The sequence below is a fragment of the Nicotiana tabacum genome, chromosome 17, assembly GCF_000715075.1.
Source record: "Nicotiana tabacum cultivar K326 chromosome 17, ASM71507v2, whole genome shotgun sequence".
Classification (NCBI taxonomy): Eukaryota; Viridiplantae; Streptophyta; class Magnoliopsida; order Solanales; family Solanaceae; genus Nicotiana; species Nicotiana tabacum.
Window position 1 is genome coordinate 116,170,487 of NC_134096.1, and position 9,776 is coordinate 116,180,262.

General features: G+C 40.0%; 1 protein-coding gene across 1 annotated transcript; it reads left to right on the forward strand.

Annotated features, from left to right (window-relative positions):
• Positions 1–4,453: 4,453 nt before the first annotated feature.
• LOC142172058 (uncharacterized) lies at positions 4,454–5,293 on the forward strand. Its single transcript, XM_075235821.1, has one exon. It carries the CDS (start codon positions 4,454–4,456, stop codon positions 5,291–5,293), a length of 840 nt encoding a protein of 279 aa, XP_075091922.1.
• Positions 5,294–9,776: the final 4,483 nt, after the last annotated feature.

Here is a 9,776-nt window from a genome sequence, read left to right on the forward strand (position 1 = left end):
TTGACTTAGCCCCACCGTTCTCTTACAAAAGACGAAGCTCTTACACAGTGACAAAATATTTCTACCCCAGTAAATAAATTATTTATTAGGGTTTCCAGAGAATTACACGAAGATAGGGAACCTCATCTCCATGTGCTCATCCAATTTGAAGGCAAGTATGTATGCACCAACAATAGAGCATTCGACCTCACTTCCCCAACCAGGTCAGCACATTACCATCCGAACATTCAGGGAGCTAAGTCCTCCTCCGATGTTAAAACATACGTGGAGAAAGACGGAGACTTCATTGATTTTGGAGTTTTCCAAATCGATGGTAGATCAAGTAGAGGAGGTTTCCAATCTGCCAAAGATTCATACGCAAAGGCCATTAATTCAGGATCCACCATTAATGCCCTTAAAATATTAATGTAGGAACATCCCAGAGATTATATTAGAGATTTAGATAAATTAAGGGCTAATTTAGATAGACATTTCTGCCCTCCTAAACAACTATTTATTTCAAAATGGGACCCACAAAGCTATGTGGTCCCAGATGATATAGAGAAATGGTTAGGTGAGGTTTTCGAAGACCCCTCTGCGAGGCCGTCACACATGACGAAGCCTTGACGTTTCACCTGAAAACGTCAATGCTTATCATCAGGAATATAGTTAAGCCTAGTGATATGTTGTACAGAAGAAAATATATCACGGAAGGCAGGTAGTGTTCCATTGGGCTCTTGGTCTACTACCACGGCCCAAAACACTCTATAGCTACAGGGGGTCATAGATGCTGCAATATCTATTTCCCCCCAAAATCGAAAAAACATGGACTCAATTAAGTCCACATCAGACTCACGCTGATTCTGGGCCAGGCCCAGAGTAAGCCCATCTAATAAATTCACAGACCCAGCATTGGTTATAGGCCCAAAGACAGTACTGGTCAAGTTCTAGGAAAGTCACGGCAACCATGACTTTCTAATCCGGATACATTTAATTTCAAATTTGAATATGCAATGATTACATTCAACATTCAATCATCTACAGTGAATAGTACAGACATGTGGGGCCCACTTTTAAAAATGCGCATCCATCAGGTAATATTATAACGGATGGACGCCACGCGTGTGAACTGGATCAATAAGGCTATTAAGGGTTCTAGTATATATGGTACTCCAGTCTCCAATTCATTTCACCAAGTTGAAGGGAGCTCTGATTCTGAAACCTCACTCTTATTACAAATATGCCACCGTCTAAAAAATTTAGAATTCAATCCAAGAATTATTTCTTGACTTATCCCGACCGTTCTCTTACAAAAGACGAAGCTCTTACACAGTTATAAAATATTTCTACCCCAGTAAATAAATTATTTATTAGGGTTTCCAGAGAATTACATGATGATGGGGAACCTCATCTCCATGTGCTCAAGGAGGTTGCCAATCTGCCAACGATTCATACGCAAAGGCCATTAATTTAGGATCCACCATTAATGCCCTTAAAATATGTAATGATTACATTCCGACAACATTCAATCATCTACAGCGAATAGTACAGACATGTGGGGCCCACTTTTAAAAATGCTTGTCCATCCGGTAATATTATAACGGATGGACGCCACGTGTGTGAACTGGATCAATAAGGCTATTAAGGGTTCTAGTATATATGGTACTCTAGTCTCCAATTCATTTCACCAAGTTGAAGGGAGCTCTGATTTGGATACCTCACTCTTATTACAAATATGCCACCGTCTAAAAAATTTGGAATTCAAGCCAAGAATTATTTCTTGACTTATCGCCACAGTTCTCTTACAAAAGACGAAGCTCTTACACAGTTACAAAATATTTCTACCCCAGTAAATAAATTATTTATTAGGGTTTCCAGAGAATTACACGAAGATGGGGAACCTCATCTCCATGTGCTCATCCAATTCGAAGGCAAGTAAGTCTGCACCAACAATAGAGCATTCGACCTCACTTCCCCAACCAGGTCAGCACATTTCCATCCGAACATTCAGGGAGCTAAGTCCTCCTCCGATGTTAAAACATACGTGGAGAAAGACGGAGACTTCATTGATTTTGGAGTTTTCCAAATCGATGGCAGATCAAGTAGAGTAGGTTGCCAATCTGCCAACGATTCATACGCAAAGGCCATTAATTCAGGATCCACCATTAATGCCCTTAAAATATTAATGGAGGAACAGCCCAGAGATTATATTAGAGATTTAGATAAATTAAGGGCTAATTTAGATAGACATTTCTGCCCTCCTAAACAACTATTTATTTCAAAATGGGATCCACAAAGCTATGTGGTCCCAGATGATATAAAGCAATGGTTAGGTGAGGTTTTCGAAGACCCATCTGCGAGGCCGTCACACATGACGAGGCCTTGACGTTTCACCTGAAAACGTCTATGCTTATCATCAGGGATATAGTTAAGCCCAGTGATATCTTGTACAGAAGAAAATATATCACGGAAGGCAGGTAGTGTTCCATTGGGCTCCTGGTCCACTACCACGGCCCAAAATACTCTATAGCTGCGGGGGGTCATAGATGCTACAGTATCTAGTTCCCACCAAAATCGAAAAAACATGGACTCAATTAAGTCCACATCAGACTCACGCTGATTCTGGGCCAGGCCCAGAGTAAGCCCATTTAATAAATTCACAAACCCACCATTGGTTATAGGCCCAAAGACAGTACTGGTCAAGTTCTAGGAAAGTCACGGCAAGCATGACTTTCTAATCCGGATACATTTAATTTGAAATTTGAATATGTAATGATTACATTCCGACAACATTCAATCATCTACAGCGAATAGTACAGACATGTGGGGCCCACTTTTAAAAATGCTTGTCCATCCGGTAATATTATAACGGATGGACGCCACGGGTGTGAACTGGATCAATAAGGCTATTAAGGGTTCTAGTATATATGGTACTCCAGTCTCCAATTCATTTCACCAAGTTGAAGGGAGCTCTGATTTGGATACCTCACTCTTATTACAAATATGCCACCGTCTAAAAAATTTAGAATTCAAGCCAAGAATTATTTCTTGACTTATCGCCACAGTTCTCTTACAAAAGACGAAGCTCTTACACAGTTACAAAATATTTCTACCCCAGTAAATAAATTATTAATTAGGGTTTCCAGAGAATTACACGAAGATAGGGAACCTCATCTCCATGTGCTCATCCAATTCGAAGGCAAGTATGTCTGCACCAACAATAGAGCATTCGACCTCTCTTCCCCAACCAGGTCAGCACATTTCCATCCGAACATTCAGGGAGCTAAGTCCTCCTCCGATGTTAAAACATACGTGGAGAAAGACGGAGACTTCATTGATTTTGGAGTTTTCCAAATCGATGGCAGATTAAGTAGAGGAGGTTGCCAATCTGCCAACGATTCATACGCAAAGGCCATTAATTCAGGATCCACCATTAACGCCCTTAAAATATTAATGGAGGAACAGCCTATAGATTATATTAGAAATTTAGATAAACTAAGGGCTAATTTAGATAGACATTTCTGCCCTCCTAAACATCTACTTATTTCAAAATGGGACCCACAAAGCTATGTGGTCCCAGATGGTATAGAGCAATGATTAGGTGAGGTTTTCGAAGACCCATCTGCGAGGCCAGTGAAGAATAATAGTAGTGACAGACCATTGAGTCTGATACTGGAGGGGCCAAGCAGAACAGGTAAGACTGCTTGGGCCAGATCATTAGGCGTTCATAATTATATTAGTGGTCATTTAGATTTTAATGCAAAATCTTATTCCAATAATGTAACTTATAACGTCATTGATGACATATCCCTAATAAGAGTGAGGTCTCTGAATCAGAGCTAGTTAAGCCCAGTGATATCTTGTACAGAAGAAAATATATCACGGAAGGCAGGTAGTGTTCCATTGGGCTCCTGGTCCACTACCACGGCCCAAAACACTCTATAGCTATGGGGGGTCATAGATGCTGCAGTATCTAGTTCCCCCCAAAATCAAAAAAATATGGACTCAATTAAGTCCACATCAGACTCACGCTGATTCTTGGCCAGGCCCAGAGTAAGCCCATTTAATAAATTCACAGACCCAGCATTGGTTATAGGCCCAAGGTATTGAAGCCATTGGTTACATTAATGCAACCCCTCCCTATGATTTATAATGTGACAAACTTGCCCAGCAAGTTCTAGGAAAGTCACGGCAAGCATGACTTTCTAATCCGGATACATTTAATTTGAAATTTGAATATGCAATGATTACATTCCGACAACATTCAATCATCTACAGTGAATAGTACATACATGTAGGGCCCATTTTTAAAAATGCGCATCCATCCGGTAATATTATAACGGATGGACGCCACGTGTGTGAACTGGATCAATAAGGCTATTAAGGGTTCCAGTATATATGGTACTCCAGTCTCCAATTCATTTCACCAAGTTGAAGGAAGCTCTGATTCGGAGACCTCACTCTTATTACAAATATGCCACCGTCTAAAAAATTTAGAATTCAAGCTAAGAATTATTTCATGACTTATCCCCACCGTTCTCTTACAAAAGACGAAGCTCTTACACAGTTACAAAATATTTCTACCCCAGTAAATAAAGTATTTATTAGGGTTTCCAGAGAATTACACGAAGATGGGGAACCTCATCTCCATGTGCTCATCCAATTCGAAGGCAAGTATGTCTGCACCAACAATAGAACATTCGACCTCACTTCCCCAACCAGGTCATCACATTTCCATCCGAACATTCAGGGAGCTAAGTCCTCCTCCGATGTTAAAACATACGTGGAGAAAGACGGAGACTTCATTGATTTTGGAGTTTTCCAAATCGATGGCAGATCAAGTAGGGGAGGTTGCCAATCTGCCAACGATTCATACGCAAAGGCCATTAATTCAGGATCAACCATTAATGCCCTTAAAATATTAATGGAGGAACAGCCCAGAGATTATATTAGAGATTTAGATAAATTAAGGGCTAATTTATATAGACATTATTCCCCTCCTAAACAACTATTAATTTCAAAATGGGACCCACAAAGCTATGTGGTCCCAGATGATATAGAGCAATGGTTAGGTGAGGTTTTTGAAGAACCATCTGCGAGGCCAGTGAAGAATAATAGTAGTGACAGACCATTGAGTCTGATATTGGAGGGGCCAAGCAGAACAGGTAAGACTGCTTGGGCCAGATCATTAGGCGTTCATAATTATATTATTGGTCATTTAGATTTTAATGCAAAATCTTATTCCAATTATGTAACTTATAACGTTATTGATGACATATCCCTAATAAGAGTGAGGTCTCCGAATCAGAGCTAGTTAAGCCCAGTGATATCTTGTACAGAAGAAAATATATCACGGAAGGCAGGTAGTGTTCCATTGGGCTCCTGGTCCACTACCACGGCCCAAAACACTCTATAGCTACGGGGGTCATAGATGCTGCAGTATCTAGTTCCCCCCAAAATCGAAAAAACATGGACTCAATTAAGTCCACATTAGACTCATGTTGATTCAGGGCCAGGCCCAGAGTAAGCCCATTTAATAAATTCACAGACCCAGCATTGGTTATAGGCCCAAGGTATTGAAGCCATTGGTTACATTAATGCAACCCCTCCCTATCTATGATTTATAATGTGACAAACTTGCCCAGTAAGTTCTAGGAAAGTCACGGCAAGCATGACTTTCTAATCCAGATACATTTAATTTGAAATTTGAATATGCAATGATTACATTCCGACAACATTCAATCATCTACAGTGAATAGTACAGACATGTGGAGCCCAGTTTTAAAAATGCGCGTCCATCCGGTAATATTATAACGGATGGACGCCACGTATGTGAATTGGATCAATAAGGCTATTAAGGGTTCTAGTATATATGGTACTCCAGTCTCCAATTCATTTTACCAAGTTGAAGGGAGCTCTGATTCGGAGACCTCACTCTTATTAAAAATATGCCACCGTCTAAAAAATTTAGAATTCAAGCCAAGAATTATTTCTTGACTTATCCCCACCGTTGTCTTACAAAAGACGAAGCTCTTACACAGTTACAAAATATTTTTACCCCAGTAAATAAATTATTTATTAGGATTTCCAGAGAATTACACGAAGATGGGGAACCTCATCTCCATGTGCTCATCCAATTCGAAGGCAAGTATGTCTGTACCAACAATAGAGCATTCGACCTCACTTCCCCAACCAGGTCAGCACATTTCCATCCGAACAATCAGGGAGCTAAGTCCTCCTCCGATGTTAAAACATACGTGGAGAAAGACGGAGACTTCATTGATTTTGGAGTTTTCCAAATCGATGGCAGATCAAGTAGAGGAGGTTGCCAATCTGCAAACAATTCATACGCAAAGGCCATTAATTCAGGATCCACCATTGATGCCCTTAAAATATTAATGGAGGAACAGCCCAGAGATTCTATTAGAGATTTAGATAAATTAAGGGCTAATTTAGATAGATTTTCTTCCCTCCTAAACAACTATTTATTTCAAAATGGGACCCACAAAGCTATGTGGTCCCAGATGATATAGAGCAATGGTTAGGTGAGGTTTTCGAAGACCCATCTGCGAGGCCAGTGAAGAATAATAGTAGTGACAGACCATTGAGTCTGATACTAGAGGGGCCAAGCAGAACAGGTAAGACTGCTTGGGCCAGATCATTATGCGTTCATAATTATATTAGTGGTCATTTAGATTTTAATGCAAAATCTTATTCCAATAATGTAACTTATAACGTCATTGATGACATATCCCTAATAAGAGTGAGGTCTCCGAATTAGAGCTAGTTAAGCCCAGTAATATCTTGTACAGAAGAAAATATATCATGGAAGGCAGGTAGTGTTCCATTGGGCTACTGGTCCACTACCACAGCCCAAAACACTCTATAGCTACGTGGGGTCATAGATGCTGCAGTATCTAGTTCCCCCCAAAATCGAAAAAAATGGACTCAATTAAGTCCACATCAGACTCACGCTGATTCTGGGCCAGGCCCAGAGTAAGCCCATTTAATAAATTCACAGACCCAGCATTGGTTATAGGCCCAAGGTATTGAAGCCATTGGTTGCATTAATGCAACCACCCCCCCATGATATATAATGTGACAAACATGCCCAGCAAGTTCTAGGAAAGTCACGGCAAGCATGACTTTCTAATCCGGATACATTTAATTTGAAATTTGAATATGCAATGATTACATTCCGACAACATTCAATCATCTACAGTGAATAGTACAGACATGTGGGGCCCACTTTTAAAAATGCGCGTCTATCCGGTAATATTATAACGGATGGACGCCACGTGTGTGAACTGGATCAATAAGGCTATTAAGGGTTCTAGTATATATGGTACTCCAGTCTCCAATTCATTTCACCAAGTTGAAGGGAGCTCTGATTCGGAGACCTCACTCTTATTACAAATATGCCACCGTCTAAAAAATTTAGAATTTAAGCCAAGAATTATTTCTTGACTTATCCCCACTGTTCTCTTACAAAAGACGAAGCTCTTACACAGTTACAAAATATTTCTACCCCAGTAAATAAATTATTTATTAGGGTTACCAGAGAATTACACGAAGATGGGGAACCTCATCTCCATGTGCTAAAGGAGGTTGCTAATCTGCCAACGATTCATACTCAAAGGCCATTAATTCAGGATCCACCATTAATGCCCTTAAAATATTAATGGAGGAACAGCCCAGAGATTATATTAGAGATTTAGATAAATTAAGGGCTAATTTAGATAGACATTTCTGCCCTCCTAAACAATTATTTATTTCAAAATGGGACCCACAAAGCTATGTGGTCCCAGATGATATAGAGCAATGGTTAGGTGAGGTTTTCGAAAACCCATCTCCAAGGCCAGTGAAGAATAATAGTAGTGACAGACCATTGAGTCTGATACTGGAGGGGCCAAGCAGAACAGGTAAGACTGCTTGGGCCAGATCATTAGGCGTTCATAATTATATTAGTGGTCATTTAGATTTTAATGCAAAATCTTATTCCAATAATGTAACTTATAACGTCATTGATGACATATCCCTAATAAGAGTGAGGTCTCCGAATCAGAGCTAGTTAAGCCTAGTGATATCTTGTACAGAAGAAAATATATCACGGAAGGCAGGTAGTGTTCCATTGGGCTCCTGGTCCACTACCACGGCCCAAAATACTCTATAGCTGCGGGGGGTCATAGATGCTACAGTATCTAGTTCCCACCAAAATCGAAAAAACATGGACTCAATTAAGTCCACATCAGACTCACGCTGATTCTGGGCCAGGCCTAGAGTAAGCCCATTTAATAAATTCACAGACCCAGCATTGGTTATAGGCCCAAGGTATTGAAGCCATTGGTTGCATTAATGCAACCACCCCTCCATTGATATATAATGTGACAAACATGCCCAGTAAGTTCTAGGAAAGTCACGGCAAGCATGACTTTCTAATACGGATACATTTAATTTGAAATTTGAATATGCAATGATTACATTCCGACAACATTCAATCATCTACAGTGAATAGTACAGACATGTGGGGCCCACTTTTAAAAATGCGCGTCCATCCGGTAATATTATAACGGATGGACGCCACGTGTATGAACTGGATCAATAAGGCTATTAAGGGTTCTAGTATATATGGTACTCCAGTCTCCAATTCATTTCACCAAGTTGAAGGGAGCTCTGATTCGGAGACCTCACTCTTATTACAAATATGCCACCGTCTAAAAAATTTAGAATTCAAGCCAAGAATTATTTCTTGACTTATCCCCACCATTCTCTTACAAAAGACGAAGCTCTTACACAGTTACAAAATATTTCTACCCCAGTAAATAAATTATTTATTAGGATTTCCAGAGAATTACACGAAGATGGGGAACCTCATCTCCATGTGCTCATCCAATTCGAAGGCAAGTATGTCTGCACCAACAATAGAGCATTCGACCTCACTTCCCCAACCAGGTTAGCACATTTCCATCCGAACATTTAGGCAGCTAAGTCCTCCTCCGATGTTAAAACATACGTGGAGAAAGACGGAGACTTCATTGATTTTGGAGTTTTCCAAATCGATGGCAGATCAAGTAGAGGAGGTTGCCAATCTGCCAACGATTCATACGCAAAGGCCATTAATTCAGGATCCACCATTAATGCCCTTAAAATATTAATGGAGGAATAGCCCAGAGATTATATTAGAGATTTAGATAAATTAAGGGCTAATTTAGATAGACATTTCTGCCCTCCTAAATAACTATTTATTTCAAAATGGGACCCACAAAGCTATGTGGTCCCAGATGATATAGAGCAATGGTTAGGTGAGGTTTTCGAAGACCCATCTGCGAGGCCAGTGAAGAATAATAGTAGTGACAGACCATTAAGTCTGATACTGGAGGGGCCAAGCAGAACAGGTAAGACTACATTATCCCTAATAATGTAACTTTAGTCTTTGCGTATGAATCGTTGAATGGTCGCCAACCATTTAATGGGACCCATTCAACGATTCATACGCAACGATTACATTATCCCTAATAATGTAACTTTAGTCTTTGCGTATGAATCGTTCCAGTATCAGACTCAATGGACTGTCAATACTATTATTCTTCACTGGCCTCGCAGATGGGTCTTCGAAAACCTCACCTAACCATTGCTCTATATCATCTGGGACCACATAGCTTTGTGGGTCCCATTTTGAAATAAATAGTTGTTTAGGAGGGCAGAAATGTCTATCTAAATTAGCCCTTAATTTATCTAAATCTCTAATATAATCTCTGGGCTGTTCCTCCATTAATATTTTAAGGGCATTAATGGTG